The sequence below is a fragment of the Suncus etruscus genome, chromosome 17 (genome assembly GCF_024139225.1).
Source record: "Suncus etruscus isolate mSunEtr1 chromosome 17, mSunEtr1.pri.cur, whole genome shotgun sequence".
NCBI lineage: Eukaryota > Metazoa > Chordata > Mammalia > Eulipotyphla > Soricidae > Suncus > Suncus etruscus.
In genome coordinates this window covers 10,824,599-10,844,280 of record NC_064864.1, presented here as the reverse complement: position 1 = coordinate 10,844,280, position 19,682 = coordinate 10,824,599, and the positions used below count along the sequence as shown (strand labels likewise).

Here is a 19,682-nt window from a genome sequence, read left to right as displayed (position 1 = left end):
TCCAGTGGAGGAAATGATTAAAGCACCTTCACGGAAAGCGGATTGAGGCAGCGGTATCCTTATGGAAGGTAGAAGGAAATGAAAGTAAGGGAGCAGATGTGAAACTTAAAAAGAAAGAGGCCGTTTCACTGGCAAAACAGGGGGAGACCATAAGTGTCTATCAGAGGATACAAAACAACAGCAGAGTCTTGTTATACTCCCATTTTCTCCCTCTCACCATTTGCTGACTTGTAAGGGAAGGAAGAGAAAGTTTGAATAAGGACTATTAAAGAATGCAGACTAAGTAATAAGCAAGAAATAGAGCTTGCCTGTGAGCATCAAGAGCTCAATTGAATTTGAAATAAAATTTTAATGGAAAGGAAGGGAAGGGAAGAAAAATGAGAAAGCAAAGGGACTGGAAAGATAGAGGGCACTTGCCTTGCATGCAGCCAACCCAGGTTTGATCCCTGGCATCCCATATGGTCCCCCGAGCCTGCCAGAAGTGACTCCTAAGGAAAAGTGAGGAATAACCCCTGAATACTGCACCCCTCCAAAAAAAGAAAAGAAAAAGGAAATATAACTAGACATACTATGTACCTATAGGACTGAGGGGAACGTCAAGTTCGTTGTTTGGTATCTATTTCTTTTGTTTGTTTGTTTGGTTGGTTGGTTGGTTGGTTGGTTTGGTTTGGTTTGGTGTGGTTTTTGGGTTTTGGGCCACACCCAGTGGCGCTTAGGGATTATTTCTGCCTTTGTGCTTAGAAATCACCCCTGGCTTGGGGGACCTTATGGGACGCCAGGGGATCTGACTGCAGTCCGTCCTAGGCTAGCAGGAGCAAGACTTATCAATTGCGCCACTGCTCTGGCCCCTCGTTTTTGTTTTGTTTGTAGTTTTGGGTCACACCCAGCAGTGCTCAGGGGTTTACTCTTGGCTCTGTGCTCAGAAATTGCTCCTGGCAGGCTGGAAGGACCATATCGGATGCCAGGGACCAGACCTGGGTTCATCCTGGGTCAGCCATGTGTAAGCCAAACACTCTACTGCTGTGCTGCCTCTTCAGCACCAGTGTTCATTATTTTTGTTTTCAGTGTATGTGTTATGGAATCCCAGTCAGTGATTTGGAAGTAAGTTGCACTGAATTTAGTTTTTCATAAAGATAGTATTTCAATGTCGGAAACTCTGTTTGCTGATCCACATAAATACAATCTTAAAAATTACATTTCTCTACATATTTTCCTGTGATGTTTACTAACTTAAGTTTATTTCTTATTTGTTTTTTGTTTTTGGATCACACCTGGCAGTGCTCAGGGGTTACTCCTGGCTCTATGCTCAGAAATCACTCCTAGCAGGGTCAGGGAACCATATGGGATGCCGGGATTCGAACCACCATCCTTCTGGATACAAGGCAAATGCCCTACCGCCATGCTATCTCTCCGGCCCCTAACTTAAGTTTATTAAAGGAAGTATATAAGAATGGCAGAGAGGACAGTGTTAAAATACTTGCATTGTTGGGGGCCGGGAAGGTGGCGCTAGAGGTAAGGTGTCTTCTTTGCAAGCGCTAGCATAGGACTTCCCATATGGTCCCCTCAAGCCAGGGGCAATTTCTGAGCGCTTAGCCAGGAGTAACCCCTGAGCATCAAACGGGTGTGACCCAAAAACCAAAAAAATAAAATAAAATACTTGCATTGTTGCCTCTGGCATCAGTTTTGTTCCCCAGCTCTGACGTCATATGGTCCCATGAGCACTGCCAGTGGTCACTCCTTAAGCACAGAGCCAGGAGTAGCCCCTGTGCACCACAGGATGTGGCCCCAAATCCCCTACCCAAAATTATTTCGAATGTCATGTTTTGCTCAAAAACAATTTTTTGTTTGTTTTGGAGGGTCATAGCCCTAAGAGATATGTCTTACTCTGTACTCGAGTCACTCCCAGCACTGCCAGAGATTGAATTCATGCAGAGTAAGCAAACTCTGAGCTGCCTCAACCAAGGGCAGCATAATTCTCAGCAGTTTATGGTAATGAGCCAGAATGGCACTAAACAATTTCCCAGGAAAATATGATCCAAAATCTCTTTAGAAACTAAATTTTCGAGTACACCCGACAGTGCTCAGGGGTAACTCCTGGCTCTGCATTCAGAAATCACTCCTGGCAGGCTCTGGAAACCATTTGGGATGCCAGGGATTGAACCCAGGTCCATCCCGGGTCAGTTGCATGCAAGGCAAATGCCCTACCACTATGAGTAATTCCTGAGCATAGAACCAGAAGTAAGTCCTGAGCACTACCAAGTGTAGCTTAAAAAAAAACAGTGAGGGGCCGGAGAGATAGCATGGAGGTAGGTCATTTGCCTTGCATGCAGAAAGATGGTGGTTCAAATTCTAGCATCTATATGGTCCCCCGAGCCTGCCAGGTGTGACCCAAAAAACAAAATAAATAAATAAATAAAATTTTAAAAATGTGAAAGAAAATTGTTTTTGCTTTCAGGCAGAGAAAAGATGGGTAAAGGGAGAACATTTGTTTATTTTCATTATAAGTCATCTTAAAAGTAGAAGCACCATTACTTGAGAAATGAAACTTTGTGTTTTTTGTGAAGATCCTGATCATTTTTACTAATTTTCCAAGTAGAAAGCAAAGCTTTCCAGCCTTGCTGGATTGGGCGTTTTTTTCTCCAATATATTTATAAGTACAAAGCCAGGAGTAGCCCCTAAGTGCTGTTGGTATTGATCAGAAAACAAGACAAACAAAAAACAATTTATTATTTTTATTCTATCTTCCTTTATTTTTAAGAAATTTGGGGGTTTTATTATTTTATAATTGGGTTAAAAAGCATGATGGATTTTTTTTTCAGCTAGACTACAGATTTTCTCCAGAATGTATTAATTAGTACAGGCTTCCCCCGCTGTTGAAAGGTGTAATGATCCTGGCCATGTAGATAAGATGGGCTAGGGCCATGATCCTGGGTTTTTGTTATTATTATTTTTTATAATTCGAGTTTTGTGTGTGGGGTGATGGGGGGAAGGAGAGGGAGAGACAGGGAAGCAGAGAGGAGAAAGAGAGGCAGAGAGAAGGAAGGAAGGGAGGGAGGGAGGGAAAAGGAAAGGAGGAAAGAAGGAAAGAAAGATGGATAGATGGATCCCAGATTTATCTTCAAGGCCCTGGGAAAATTGCCAGATGCATCCCCCCATTTCCAGCAGAGCTGAGTATGACCTTGGAGTCGCCCACACCTTAGAGCCAAGTATTCAGCCCTTCAGTGAGCAAGAATTGCCAGGAGTGGCCTGGCCCTCCTGACCGTCACATGGAGTACTGAAAAGTAAAACAGATTTAAACTGAACTATTTGTCAGTTATTTGGGGCACATGGTGATCTAACTGTGCCATTACCTTTCATTTGTATAGAAACATTTTGTGTATCCCGAGGCCCAAAAATTGTTCAGTGAATTCATACCAAATGGGAATATTCTACTTTCAGACATAAGAAAAACCTACAAACACTGGTATCTCAAAACAAATTAAGAATTAACTGTGAGCTAAACTCTTTCAATAAATACTCTTAGTGCCTCAACCAAAGTAAATATACCCTTTGTGAGAAAGGAAGCCTCATTCACTATCGGTGGGAATGTATCTTTCTCAGCCTTTACGGAAAACATGGAGCTTCCTCATAAAAATAAGAACAGATGGGCTGGAGCAGTGATATAAACAGTAGGATGTTTGCCTTGCACGCCCTAGGACGTGCAACCTAGGACGGACCTTGGTTTGATCCCCGGCATCCCATATGGTCCCTCAAGCCAGGAGCGATTTCTGAGAGCATAGCCAGGAGTCACCCCCTGAGCACCACCAGTTGTGGCCCCCTCCCCAAAATTAAGAACAGACCTTCTAAATGACCCTGCTTCTTGGTATTTAACCCCCCCCCCAAACTCAGAAATACTGACTCAAAAAGATACGTGCAAACCTATGTTGATTTCAGGATGTATATAATAACTGGAATAGGGAAACAACCCAAATGTCCAAGGACACATGAGTGGATGAAAAGGTTGTCTTCGTGTGTGGTGTAAGGACGTATATTATGGTATACAGTACACTTAAACATGGGTGGAACTGAGAGTGTTAACTGAAATAAGTCAGAAGGACTTCCTGTTCCATCTCATTCATCTGTGGAAGACATAGAAACAGAACACGGAAATATTATCAATCACGATAACCCCTTGGCCTTGGATTACAAACTTCATAACAAACAGTAGTGGGGGAAGAGGATAAAAAACAGATTGGATATGCCTTAAAGACAGTGGCGGAAGGGAATGGACACTTCGCTAGAAATGAAGTGCAGTCACTATGTCAGTGCTTTTAACACTATTGTTTTTTGGGGTTTTTTTGTTTGTTTTTGTTTTTGGGTCACACCCGGCAGCGTTCAGGGGTTACTCCTGGCTCTATGCTTAGAAATCGCTCCTGGCAGGCTCAGGGGACCATATGGGATGCCGGGATTTCAACTACCAACCTTCTGCATGCAAAGCAAAACACCTTACATCCATGCTATCTCTCCGGCCCCAACACTATTGTAATTATATTACCTATTCTGTTAAAAAAAAAATGAATTAAAATGTGGAGATCATTTTAGTAAGTAAATATGCCCTTTGTGCCTTTATGTAATCTCAGCTCTGACAATTTAAGAATTTCACTAAGAAGTTAACTAAATTAATAAAAGTTAGTTAAATTCTCATTTTAACTTTTTTTTATTTTGGTTTTGGGTCACTCTTGGCAGCACCCAGGGCCTACTCCTGGCTCTCCACTCAGGGACTCACTCCTGGTGGGCTCAGAGGACCATATGGGATATTGGGAATCAAACCCAGATTGGCTATGTGCAAGGAAAGCTTCTTAGCTACTGTAATGTTGCTCTGGCCTCAGTATTCTTTAATATAAAATTTTTTATTTTTATTCTCAGGAGCCTTTAGGATAAAACTAGAAATACTGGAAATATAGACTGAAAAGCATGCTATCTTTTTTTTCTTTAAGGTTAACTCCCCCCCCAGGTTTACTTTTTAATATTCTTAGATTATGTCTAAAATTATTTTCTACCATAAATTTTCTTTATTCTGCATAGAAAGGTTAGAAATAAGATACTTCATAAAAGGCATGAATAGTGTTGATCTATTTGAATTTTCGTATCAACTAATTATCATTCATTTATATTATGTTGGAAATCTTTAACATCAATTACATTCTATTGGCAGTTGAAATGCATTTAAGAAATGACTAATCCTGGGTTCAATCCCCAGCACCCCACTTGGTCCCCTATGCCCTGCTAGGAGTGATTCCCTATCTAAGCTCAGAGCCTAGAATAAACCTTGAATATGATGGGATGTGGCCAAAAACCACCACCAACCTGCGAAAGAAAGAGGGGGGGAGGGAGAGAGAGATAGAGAGAAGGAGGGAGGGAGGAAAGGAGGAAGAGAAAGATTTCTAATTCTATTTTTATTTTTCCCCTTGTTTGAAAAAAAGGGAGTTTAGCTTATTCATTGACTTAAAATAAGTCATACCTAATAAGAAAACCTAATCGTATGAAATTTGGGAGATGATTCTGATGTGCAGATAATTTTTGATTTTGCATGTTTAAGGTACCATTAAAAGTATCTGTGCCTCTGAACAAAATTGGTAATACCTAGTTTTCATTTTAAAGACATATCGTTTTTACACACTTTCAAAGCTTAAACGTTTATTATGTAAGCAGATTTATTACTCACTGCTTTTTGGGGGGGACAGGTATTGTTTGGGGCCCACACCCATTGGAATTCAGGACTTAATCCTGCCTCCTGTGCTCTGAGGTCACTGCTAATAGGTAGGCTCAGGGAACAAATGGATGCCAGGGGTCAACCCCAGGTCAGCCACATGCATGGCAAGCTCCTTACCTGATGTGCTATCTCTCTGGCTCCTGGGACTCATTGTTTTTTTCAGTTAATACTTAGGGTGGGGCCTGGGGGACCTCCCAGCAATATTGCTTGGGAATTACAATGGTTATCACTCCCAGAGTACTGAGGGATGAGGGCTTACCAAAACCCCACATAACAGTACAGGGAACATGATTATGCCGTGCTAGTGTCTAACCAGGGCTCACATGTTCTTTTCTTTTGACTCCAGAAATACTTGTTTTCCTTTCGTTTACTTTTAAGAACACAAGAAAATGGGGAGCTGGAGAGATAGTACAGTGGGTAGGGCTCTTACCTTGCACCTGATGGAATGAGACGTTCAGGCATAGGGCTTATATTCTGAGCCCTGTCAGGAGTGATCCCTCAGCACAGAGCCAAAAAGTAGGGTCAGCCTGAGCTAACTCCAGGTATGGCTTCCCAACATACCACTAAAAAAAATATAAACATGAGAAAATAAATTGCACTTTTTTATTTGTTTGTTTGTTTTGGGTTCATGCATGAGGCGCTCAAATTGCTCTTTGCTGGCTTGGGGAACCATATGGGATACTGGGGATCAAACCTGGGTCGGTCCTGAGTCGGCTGCACGCATGGCAAAAGCCCTGTTACTATGCCGTCATTGACTCCATCCCTAAATTTCACTTTTTATGGAGAACTAGATTACAAAAACTGTTCTCATGTGGATAAGATTTTCCTTGTGTATTTTTTGTTCTTGAGTGGTATATATGTAGAAAAGTAAATTTAAAAAATACGGATTCGAGGTAAGGCGTTTGCCTTTCATGCAGAAGGTCATCAGTTCAAATCCCGGCATCCCATATGGTCTCCCAAGCCAGGAGCGATTTCTGAGTGCATAGCCAGGAGTGACCCCTGAGCATCAAATGGGTGTGGCCCAAAAAACAAACAAACAAACAAAAAAACCATGAATTCTATACAGAGGTACTCTTCTAACAGCATTGCTTATGAAACAGATCTCAATGGGGAAAAAGCAAACAAACAAATAGAAAAACCAGTGGGCAAAATTGTCACTATACAAGAGGATATTTAGAAAAGAGTTATAGATGTTAAGGGGATACATCTGAGATATACAAAGGAGAACACGTGTCCCTTTTATGTTTTAGAAATATTCGAGGGGGAGGGTGTTGTTTCCGGGACACCACTTTGGTCTGTGATTTGGCCATCTAGAGTCTGTAACTCACAGTACCTCATATCAGGAAATGTCTTTGACTGGGGGCGTCTTGGAAACTGGTTATGGTAGCAAGCACAGAAACCCAGTGAAGGGAGTTGAAGATAGGAGTCCATTGATAATAGATTGATAGGAACAGAGTTTTGGTTTCTTCTCAGGCGGAAAGTCTATTTTTTCATTTTGGGAGCTGGCTGACAGTTAGCTTGAGAGAGGATAATAATCTGCTTCATAAAAAGCGAAGAGCTGGGGGTAAAAATGGTTACGTGTGGGGTGATAGACAGTGAGGGTGAGAGTAAAGGTCTAGAAATATGAGCCTGTAGGGTGGCGAGCCAATGGTGGGAGGAAATAATACAACATAGACATTCTGTATGTTTTAAACATAGATGAATCCCTATGATATCCTACTTAACTATGTGTACTGTATAATGAAAGTGGATTAAATGATATGATATCCTACAAATCTATATAAATTAAAGGGGACTTGAGAGAAGGCTGTGGGGGACAGCCGAGACTACATCTTCCCCTAAGCTTGACCAAAAAGCCTACCGCATGGAGCCATGTTGTCCCCATGTTGTCTGCTGGAAGTTCACCAGTCTCCTACCCGACCCCTGCAAGAACGGAGAAGCCTGGGGGTCTCCTTCCTTCCTTCCTTCCTTCCTTCCTTCCTTCCTTCCTTCCTTCCTTCCTTCCTTCCTTCCTTCCTTCCTTTTTTCTTTTCTTTCTTTCTCTTTCTTTCTGTTTTTTTCCTTTTTCTTTCTTTTCTTTCTTTCTGTCTTTCTTTTCTTTCTTTCTCTTTCTTTTCTTTCTTTCTGTCCTTTCTTTCTTTTCTTTTCTTTTTCTCCTTTAAACTGTTCCTTGCCAGAACCCACTTGCTGGGACCCTGAGCTAGCTGGCAGCCAGGGGTAACCCTGGCATTACCAATTTGTTAATATTTTGCACACGATATTTTTTTAAATAAAAGTTAAAATTGCTATTTTTTGATTTGAGTATTTTTAATTTACAAACATTTTCAGAACTATGTTTTATGACTTTTACGCATAAAGCTATACAGTGGCTTGTTTTTTCATGTACTGTTTATAAATATGAAGTGTTCTATAATGTAAACTTTATCCTCAATATAAAATCATCTGTGAAATGTTTATTAAACATGTCACTATGAAATGTTGTTCTCTGCTAGGAGATACATTTTTGTTTTAGTGTTTTATCTGTTCAAAAAATAGTTGAAAGCATGATTTAAATTTTTGTTCTAAGGACTTGGTTTATTGGTTTGTTTGCCTTTTCTTGGGGGAGGGGAGGGCATACCCATTGGTGCTCAGGGCTTACTCCTGGCTCTGTACTCAGGAATCACTCATGGTAGAGCCCAGGGGACCATTTGCGGTTGTGGCATTCAAGGCAAATGCTGTATCACACTGTACTATCACTCCAGCCCAGGACTTGTTTTGTGTGTGTGTGTGTGTGTGTGTGTGTGTGTGTGTGTGTGTGTGTGTGTGTGTGTGGTTTTTGGGTCACACCCAGCAGTGCTCAGGGGTTATTCCTGGCTCCAGGCTCAGAAATTGCTCCTGGCAGGCACTGGGGGTGGGGGGAACCATATGGGACGCTGGGATTCAAATCGATGACCTCCTGCATATGAAAGGCAAGAGCCTTACCTCCATGCTATCTCTCCGGCCCCAGGACTTGTTTTTAATAAAGCCAATGAAATATGGAACACAGTATTTATATGTATATATATGTATACATATATATGTATATATACATATATATACTGTATTCCATATTTCATTGGCTTTAAAAGAATAATGTGTCATATATATTACATTTATAATCCTATCTTGATAGGATTTCTTCTTTTGGTTTGTTTGTTTGTTTGATTGGTTGGTTGGTTGGTTTTTGGGTTACACCGATGGAGCTCAGGGGTTACTCCTGGCTCTGCTCAAGAATTGCTCCTGGCAGGCCTGAGGGACCATATGGGATGCTGGGAATTGAACCCACATTGCCCTGGGTCTGCCGCATGCAAGGCAAATGCTCTTCCAGTGTGATATCACTCCATCCCTTCATGATAGAATTTCTACCTGGAAATATAAAGTATGCTAATATTTAACTTTTAATTGTATACAAATAATAAGACTAAAATTTCTTAAACATATACCAGATATTATTTTAATCTTAGACACTGCTAGTATCAGAGTTTAAGATCATATATCATAATATAGTTTCAAATAAGCTACAATAATATTTTCTACCTTTGTGTTATAGATTAATTTAATCTTGTCCAAGGACCCCCATTGGTTGACTTTTCTTTTCTCTCTTTTTTTTTTTAATATTTTTTATTGGGGCCCGAGAGATAGCACAGCGGTGTTTGCCTTGCAAGCAGCCGACCCAAGACCTAAGGTGGTTGGTTTTAATCCTGGCGTCCTATGTGGTCCCCTGAGCCTGCCAAGAGCTATTTCTGAGCAGATAGCCAGGAATAGCCCCTGAGCATCGCCGGAGGTGGCCCCAAAACCAAAAAAAAAAAAGATATTTTTTATTTAAACACCTTGATTACAAACATGATTGTGATTGGTTTTCAGTAATATAAGATGATACCCCTTCATCACCAGTGTAACATTCCCATCACCAATGACCCAAATATCCCTCCTCCCCTCCCTGCCCCTACCTGTACTCTAGACAGGCTTTCTATTTCCCTCATATATTTTCATTATTAGGATAGTTCACAATGTGGTTATTTCTCTAACTAAACTCATCACTCTTTGTGGTGAGCTTCATGATGTCGGCTGTAATGTCCAGCCCTCCTCTCTTCTGTCTCTGAAAATAGTTGAGAAATGTCTTTCATTTTTCTTAAAACCTGTAGATGAGACCATTCTCTGTCTTTCTCTTTCTCTGACTTTTCTAAGCAGACTCCTATCCATAGAGTGTCTTTTCCTAAACAGTGGAACTCTAGATTTTAGACTGTAAGTATCTTCAGGACATCAGGAATAAAGTAAAGATCCTAGTTGTTAAGTAGTACGTGAAACAAATCAGTAGCTTAGAGAACAACCAAAACAAAATGATTTTCGTAGAATTGGACCTTTTTCAAAGTGTACAATCCTGAGTTTTGGAAACTTATTTTTAGCAAGTTTGAAAGCCAGTAGTGTATATAATTGGAAGTTTCAGGTATGAAACTGAAAATACACCAAACTAATAGCCATAAAACAAATGAGCCAGATAATCTTAACTGAGTATGCATGGGATCTGAGAATAATAACTGTTAAAGAGGACTGGAAAAATAGTGCAGGAGGGAAGGCACTAAAGCCTAGTAGTATGCTGCTAGAGGAAACACATCATGATTCGTATCTCCAACACTCTCTGGTCACTCCTGAGCATAGAACCAAGAGCACTGCTGGCTGTGCCCTCCCACCCTCCAAAAATAAACTAAGACATAAAATAGAAGTTTGCAGAAAAAAAATTTTTGCAAGCTTAGGTCTGGAGAAAGTGTGCTTTATAGAATGCCATGGAGTAGTTACCAAAATATAAAGTCTCCCTTTTTCTCTCATTGGACCCAAATTGCTAGTTAATTGTAGATGTAAAAATCATAAAAAGGAATATAAGTCTATAGCCTCTCTAGAAGGAAGAAGTTTTCATAAACAAAACCCCTATGAGAGAGGATTAGCAGGACCTTACAGCCAACCCCCTAGGCCAGTGGTTGGCAACCTATGGCTCGAGAGCCACATGTGGCTCTTTCCGCTTTTAATTTGGTTCTTCTGTGTGCCGGGCGGCCGCTCCAGGAGTCAGGACTCTGCTCCTAGCTTCTGTCAGTGCGCGCCCTGTGTGGCTCTCAAAATAAATTTCAATTGTGGTTTTGGCGAGATTTGGCTCAGTTGAAAAAAAAAGGTTGCCGACCACTGCCTAGGCCAAGAAAGGGAGAGAGAAGGTCTAGGAGTCAGCTAGGGAGAGGACCAGGAAGAGAAAAGAGAACAGAAGGAGAAACAGCAAAAGGCCACAGAATCAAGAGATTCTCCAGTTTCTCCAGCAGCTCATCAGGAACTATCCACTGATGTCTTCTTTTGTTTTTGTTTATGGGCCACACCTGGTGACACTCAGGGGTTACTTCTGGCTAAGCACTTAGAAATCACTCCTGACTTGAGGGACAAAATGGTCCTTCCTAGGTCATCTGTGTGCAAGGCAAACGCCCTACCTCTGTGCCACCACTCTGGCTCCTGCCAGTTGATGTCTTAGTCCTTAAAGGAACAGGCCTTTCTATGGCTGATGACCGGTGCCTATAAGAGTCTCTGTTCCCTTCCAAGTAGTAGCGCACTGCCTTAAGGCCTTAGGTTTGCTCCCCAGAACCAAACACTCAAGGTTGCATGAAAGAAGAAACTTGGTAAGAAACAGAAAAGATTCATCAAAATGTAGAAGCTATAAATGAGCATTCTTTATGAGGAATTTACTTGGAAAAGATTATTTATTAGCAGAAGTATAATAACTCAGGAAGAAGCTACCTCTAATATGAAGCAACTGGACTAGATTAGTACTTTGCAAAAAGTGTGCTTTAGGGGCCAGTGTAATGGCACAGCCGTAGGACATTTGCCTTGCATGTGCTGACCTAGGACGGACCTTGGTTCGATTCCTTGCATTCCATATGGTCCCCCAAGCCAGGAGCAATTTCTGAGCACATAGCCAGGAGTAACCCCTGAACGTCACTGGTTGTGGCCCAAAAACAAAAACAAAACACAACCAAAAAAGTGTGCTTTATAGAATACCATGAAGTAGTTACCAAAATATAAAGTCTCCCTTTTTCTCCCACTGGACCCAAATTGCTATAGTTAATTGTAGATGTAAAAATCATAAAAGGGGGCCCGGAGAGATAGCACAGCGGCGTTTGCCTTGCAAGCAGCCGATCCAGGACCAAAGGTGGTTGGTTCGAATCCCGGTGTCCCATAGGGTCCCCCGTGCCTGCCAGGAGCTATTTCTGAGCAGACAGCCAGGAGTAACCCCTGAGCACCACCGGGTGTGGCCCAAAAACCAAAAAAAAAAAAAAAAAAAAAAATCATAAAAGGAATGTAGATCTATTCTAGAAGGAAGAAGTTTCCATAAAGGATCTTAAAAAGAATGGGACCAGAGACAATACAGCAGGTAGGACACTTGGTTTGATCCCTGGCATCCCCTATGATCCCCTGAGCCCCGCCAGGAATGATTCCTGAATGCAAAGGTAAGCCTTGAACAAGGCTGGGTATGACCCCCAATTTTTTTTAAAGGTGATATTAGCCTGTGTTTATGAAAGTAGTGGAATTGAGGGTGTGAAAAATAAGCCAAATAAAAAGTTCATAAGAAAAATTTCCACAAAAGAATAAAGTGCAAATTCACTCTAAGTAAATGAGTTTGTACTCCTATGAATAACAGGCAATGTTAAGAGTTTAGGAGAGGGCCGGAGAGATAGCACAGTGGCGTTTGCCTTACAAGTAGCCGATCCAGGACCAAAGGTGGTTGGTTCCAATCCCGATGTCCCATAGGGTCCCCCGTGCCTGTCAGGAGCTATTTCTGAGCAGACAGCCAGGAGTAACCTCTGAGCAACACCAGGTGTGGCCCAAAAACAAAAACAAAAAGAGTTTAGGAGAAAGGAAATATAGCTAGTGTAATACGTAATCTTGAAAAAGATATTCAGGGCCCGGAGAGATAGCACAGTGGCGTTTGCCTTGCAAGCAGCCGATCCAGGACCAAAGGTAGTTGGTTCAAATCCCGGTGTCCCATATGGTCCTCTGTGCCTGCCAGGAGCTATTTCTGAGCAGACAGCCAGGAGTAACCCCTGAGCACCGCCAGGTGTGACCCAAAAAAAAAAAAGAAAAAGAAAAAGATATTCAGCATCCAAATATCACAAATGGAAGTAACATTAACAATCTCTTTATTATCCACAAGTTGATTTCTTCTACTTAGTATAAAAATATATGTGCTCCTTAATATTATTCATAATAGGGAGACTGAAGAAATACTAAAGTGTGTAAGTTTGCTTGCCTTGTATGAGGCCAACCCAGGTTCCGCCCCTGGGTCCATATGATCATTTGAACCCCACCAGAAGTAGAAACCTGAGTGTAGAGCCAGGAGTAAGTAAGCCCTGAGCACCTCCGGATGTGGCCCAAACACCAAAAATAAGTCCAACTCATACTAAGTAGCCAAAGGAAGTCTCTTGAGTTACCTACCATGTGATAAATGTGAATTGAGTTTTGCCCCCTCTCCGCCAAACATAATACCCATTTTTGGATAAAGCATCTGACATTCTCCTTTTCTCTTCCTAGTTCCCCTTCTGCGACGGAGCTCACACAAAACACAACGAAGAGACTGGAGACAACGTGGGACCTCTGATCATTAAGAAAAGAGAAACCTAAAATGGACAGTTTTGATGCTGTGAACCAGCTCGTCATGATGTTCCACGATCGTTCAATTAGTCTGACCACCACTTGTGTCTAATTCACTTACCCCTGAGTTCTCTCTGTGGTATATATTGTAAACTGCAATTCGCTCATTCATGGCATTTTTTTCTTGTCAAGCCACATCCTTTGAACAAACGGAGAGCATTAAAACCAGCCTCCTGGCTTGTGGGTTATTGTAAGGATCCGTTTCTATACATTGAAAAAGAATAACATTCGAATGTAGCCGTATCTTGAAAAACAATTAAATTATTCTGAAAATCATGTATATGTAGACTGTACTTGTAAATTTCTAAGACTACAAAAATAATCACCTCTTAAGATGATTTAACCTAGAAAGTAAATTGTTGTGTCACCACTCCATGAGTTTATAATGAAATCTGGGAAAATCTGTTACGTTCTCGATTTCTTTTTGACACTGATGCTGAAGCTGAGGAAATGTGGCTTTTCTCTTTCACAGTTGCAATCAAAATGAACTTTGACTATCCTACTTAAAAATCATGTCAATAATAGTGGGTATTAAGGGAAGTCAGAGACATTCAGATCAATTGATATTAGACTTAACATAGTCATGAAGAAAACATAAAAAGTAACATTCCAGAATTGTTCTTGTCCCAACACTTGAAATCAGAGCATTGCAGGAATTGCCATCCATACCAAATCTCAGACATGAAATCTCATGTTCATCACAGAAATAAAAGAGGTTGTTATCGAAGGCATGAGACAGTTTTTATTTCCCACTCTTAGTAATCAGGAACATAGCTGATGTTAATAAAGAGAGTGAATGTTTGGGGAAAGTTTACTATTTCCCCTTCTTAATTGTGAGATGGGAGTGGGGGTAAGGGAAGCAACCCCAATGATGTCCAAGGGTTAATAAATCAGAGATGGAGCTGAAACGACAGAGAAGCTGATAGGGCATTTGACTTGCATACAACCAACCCAATTTCCAGCATCCCATATGGTCCCTAAGCCTACCAGGAGTGATTCCTTAATGCAGAGCCAGGAGTTACCCCTGTGCACAGCTGGGTGTGGACCCCCCCCCAAAAAAAAAAACCAGATAAGTATATGTGATATTCCCAGACTCAATAGAAAGATTGTATCCATTATTGAATAAGGAAAAATATTATAGAAACAGTAATAAAAAAATTGTGGCATGCCTGGCACGTAGCCTACTTAGTTTAGATCTCCCGTATCCCATATGACCCTCAAAGCCCTGCGGGAGTAACCTCTGAGCACTGCTGGGTGGGGCCCAAAATTCAAAAACAAAAACAAAAAAAGAAATAAATATATATGTTTATGGTTTTAGATTTTATGGATTAGAAAAAATTTATTTCTGAAGATAAACAGTTTTAAATTGATAACAAGTCAATATTTTCATTTTATGATGTTTGAATTATTTTTCCCACTCCCCAATGCTTGAATTATTAATAGCAGTTACAAATTTCTACTTGCTAATATTCAGAATTACTATAGAAGTCACAGGAAACACAAAACTAGGATTCCTAGATTCTGATCACAATTTTTTTTTTTTTGGTATTTTGGTCACACCAGCAGCACTTGGGTTACTCCTGGCTCTGTGCTCAGAAATTGCTCCTGGCAAGCCTCGGGACCATATGGGATGCTGGAATGCGAACCAGGGTCCGTCCTGTGTTGGCCTTGTGCAAGGCAAACACCCTACCACTATGCTATTGCTCCAGCCCACAAATATTTTTTAAATAGGCAGTTTTGATTTCTACAGATCATATTTCTTTGAAATAGCCCATGTGGTTTATCTGGATTTGTGCTCAAGATACATCTCTAGTACAAAATCTGACTACTACAAACTGACTTCACCAGGTTTTGGTTGGTTGGTTGGTTTTCTTGGTTTTTGGGGGGGTTTTTGCTGCCATGTTCAGGGGTTACTCCTGGCTCTGCGCTCAGAAATCACTTCTGGCAGGCTCAGGGGACCATATGAGATGCCAGTATTCAACCACTGGCCTTCCTGGATCAGCTTTGTGCAAGGCAAACGCCCTATGGCTGTGCTATCTCTCCGGCCCTGCCTTTTTTTTTTAATGGGCCTGCAAAGGAGAGCATTATTGTATTAAAGGAAAAACTGTTCCAAAGCTTTTGATAAAGGGACAATTTTTTTAATGAAACTAAACTATTTAACTTTAAATGTAATTAGAAAATAAGAAAAATGAAAGACATTCTTGCAATAATAATTTTCAGACACAAAAGAGAAAAGAGCTGGAAGTTCAAGCTCACCTCAGGAAGCTCACCACAAAGAGTGATGAGTTTAGTTAGAGAAATAACTACATTTTGAACTGTCTTAATAATGAGAATGTATGAGGGAAATGGAAAGCCTGTCTAGAGTACAGGCGGGAGTCAGGTGGGGAGGAGGGAGATTTGGGACATTGGTGATGGGAACGTTGCAATGGTGATGGGTGGTGTTCTTTACATGACTGAAACCCAAACACAATCATGTATGTAATCAAGGTGTTTAAATAAAATATTAAAAAAAAAAGAAAGGCATTTTTATAGCTAGTGGAGGAAAAGAACTACTAATGCTATTTTTCCATAGGTATAGATTATGTGTATTGTGTTTATATGATGAACAGATAATAGTTGCTTTTTTTGTTTTTTTGGGGGGGTCACACCCGGCAGCACTCAGGGATTACTCCTGGCTCTGCTCAGAAGGCTCGGGGGACCATATGGGATGCCAGGATTCGAACCACCGTCCTTCTGCATGCAAGGCAAATGCTATTTACCTCCATGCTATCTCTCCGGCCCCAATAGTTGCTTTATATAGTGATACACAGATCTCTTTTAGCCATTTGGAAATCCAAAATAAGTAAATTTCCAAGGTCATACTCAGAGTGTCTTAATGTTCTTTTGAAGTAGAATTCCATTAGGATACTAATTTCAAGATGCTAATCTAAAAAGTAAAATAAGTGTGAAATATTCCTACAAAAAGCAATGTGTGAGGATTCAGATCTCATTAAAGCACCTTCCAGCTTCCTGTTGCTTTTTCATTCTATGAATGTAGGCAGTTAGGGTCACCCAGAACACAAATCTTATTTTTCTCTTATCATGTTTTATTTATATAACAGTGAATTTTGATTAAGGTGTTTGGCTTGGTTTTGCGATTTGGGTTCATGCCCAGTGAAGCTCAGGAGTTGCTCCTGCCTCTGCACTCAGGGATCATTCCTGGCAGTGCTTCATGGACCACGTGGGGTGCTGAGGATCCAACCTCAGCCTGCTGCATGCAAGGCAGGTGCCCTACCATCGTACTATTTCTCCAGCCCTCAAAGTATGTTTCTAGGGCCCGGAGAGATAGCACAGCGGCGTTTGCCTTGCAAGCAGCCGATCCAGGACTAAAGGTGGTTGGTTGGAATCCCAGGGTCCCATATGGTCCCCCGTGCCTGCCAGGAGCTATTTCTGAGCAGACAGCCAGGAGTAACCCCTGAGCACCGCTGGGTATGACCCAAAAAAAACCAAAAACCAAAAAAAAAAAAAAAAAAGTATGTTTCTAATGTTAAAAAGGAACTTGTCGGAGAGATAGCACAGCGGTGTTTGCCTTGCAAGCAGCCGATCCAGGACCAAAGGTGGTTGGTTCGAATCCCGGTGTCCCATATGGTCCCCCGTGCCTGCCAGGAGCTATTTCTGAGCAGACAGCCAGGAGTAACCCCTGAGCACTGCCGGGTGTGGCCCAAAAACAAAAAAAAAAGGAACTTGTCATGCAATGGTTTAAGGCTACATCTATTCATGCAGCAGACATTTATTAAGCATCTCCTGTAGCCCTTGTAGCTTAATAAAACATTTTGAGAAACTAAAACTCACCAATTTTCTTGAACCATTTATAGTATGTTATAGAATTATCATCATTTCTGATTTGGGATTATTTACCTTGACAGATTGCAACAACTCTTCCTACTACCAAGTAGTTGAAATGATTTGGTTTTTGTTCGTTTGATTGGTTGGTTGGTTTTTGGTTCTTGGTCTTTGGGCCACACCTGGCAGTGCTCAGGGGTTACTCCTGTCTCGGCACTCAGAAATCGCTCCTGGCCGTCTCAGAGGACCATATGGGATGCTGGGCTTGAACTCTAGTCTGTCCCAGGTCGGACACATGCAAGGCAAATGCCCTACCACTGCGCTATCACTCTGGCCCATCTTTGTTGTTGTTTTTTTATTCCTGTTGAGAAGAACTTTGTCTTTAAGGTAACTCTAATGTTCCTAGCAAGCAATGTGCTACGATATCTATGTTAGTGACCCCTAATTGTCAGAAGCTAAATTTTTTTCTGATTCTAGCACTGATATTTCAGACAATGCCACTGACCTCTGTGATTCAGTTGAAGGACTTAAATGGTATTTTAGGCAGTTACCAGTTTTAGGTCAATACATTGGGGGGGGGGTCACACCCGGTGATGCTCAGGAGTTACTCCTGGCTCTGCGCTCAGAAATCACTCCTGGCTTGGGGGACTATATGGAATGCTGGGATTCCAACCGAGATCTGTCCTTGGTCAGCCGCATGCAAGGCAAATGCCCTACAGCTGTGCCACTGCTCCAGCCCCCTTAGGTCAATACTTAATTTTAGCTTCCACAAAGAAAAAAATGATTGTGATCAACTTGATTTATTTCTTATTATTATCTTGTTCTAAGTGCTGTGGTCTCAAAGTATCCTTTCTTTTGTATGAAATGCTGACAGTTTTAGTAGCTTAAAATATCCTTACTTGATAAAATAAGTGTGCGCACGTTTTAAAAATCTATTCCAAGAGGAGCTGGAGAGAGTAGAGGGTACAGTGCTTACTTTGCATGCTGCTAACCTGTGTTCAATCCCCAGAATCCCATATTGGTTCCCCAAACCCTGCCAGGAGTGATTCCTGAGTTCAGAGCCAGGAGTAACCCCTGAGCATCGTAAGGTATGGGCTCGCCCTCAAAAAAGAAAAAAAAGGGCCCGGAGAGATAGCACAGCGGCGTTTGCCTTGCAAGCAGCTGATCCAGGAGCTAAGGTGGTTGGTTCAAATCCCAGTGTCCCATATGGTCCCCCATGCCTGCCAGGAGCTATTTCTGAGCAGACAGCCAGGAGTAACCCCTGAGCAACGCCGGGTGTGGCCCCCAAAAAAACAAACAAAAAAAAATCTATTCCATGAATCTAAAAGTATGGTAACTACAAGTCCATGGTCCTACCTAAAGTTTTCAGACTTGATATTTTATTATGTAGAATGCATATTTAACATTTTTCACAATTGGGCTGTAGATGTGGCCCCCTCCAAAAAATTTTTTTTGAATTTTTTTTAATTTTTTGTTTGTTTTTGTTTTGGGGTCACACCCAGCAATGCTCAGGGGTTACTCCAGTTCTATGCTCAGAAATCACTCCTGGCAGACTCGGGGACCATATGGGATGCCGGGATTCGAACCACCATCTTTCTGAATGTAAGGCAAACACCCTACCTCCCTACCTCCATGCTATCTCTCAGCCCAAAAATTTTTTTAATTTTTAAGAGATTTCTTAAACTCCAGAAGCACAATGCATTGAGACTTCATACAAAATTATTCATATACAAGATGATTTTGGGGGGGCTGGGGAGATAGCATGGAGGTAAGACGTTTGCCTTTCATGCAGAAGGATGGTGGTTCAAATAATCCCAGCATCCCATGTGGTCCCCTGTGCCTGCCAGGGGCGATTTCTGAGCACAGAGACAGGAGTAACCCGAGTGCTGCCGGGTGTGACCCAAAAACCAAAAAAGATTATTTTTACAGTTATTTTACCATCATGAATCCAAACTAGATGTAACACCAATCTCTTCAATCCCTTCACAACTTTTTTTGGGGGGCTGGGTGGTTTGGGTCACACCCAACAATGTTCAGAGGCCACTCCTGGCTCTACACTCAGAAATCACTCCTGGCAGGCACAGGGGACTATATAGGATGCCGGGATTCGAACCACCGTCCTTCTACATGCAAGGCAAACGCCTTACCTCCATCCTTACCTCCATGCCATCTCTCTAGCCCCCCTTCACAACTTTTTAAAGGGTGAAATAAAATGCACAACATGGAAATGTGTAAAGTGTGGTTGCTGATTTTTTCTGAGTAAAGTACATATTTAATGGATTTAAAGTAAGAAGTGTTTATAAGTCCAAGAACTCAAGTATTTTTTCTAAAGTAGGAATCATGCAAAGGGGGAAAGGTTCGTAATAAAGTTTTAATCAGTAAAGGATACATACAATTAGTATTGGTA

General features: G+C 41.5%; 1 protein-coding gene across 1 annotated transcript in view; it reads left to right on the top strand.

Moving 5' to 3' along the window:
- CISD1 (CDGSH iron sulfur domain 1) overlaps positions 1 to 13,729 on the top strand; it is a 28,651-nt gene extending 14,922 nt beyond the window's left edge. Inside the window, exon 3 of the mRNA XM_049790530.1 lies at positions 13,334 to 13,729. Coding sequence (XP_049646487.1) covers positions 13,334 to 13,423 — 90 coding nt within the window. The 3' untranslated portion in view covers positions 13,424 to 13,729. The remainder of the gene's footprint in view (positions 1 to 13,333) is intronic.
- The last annotated feature ends 5,953 nt before the right edge of the window (positions 13,730 to 19,682 follow it).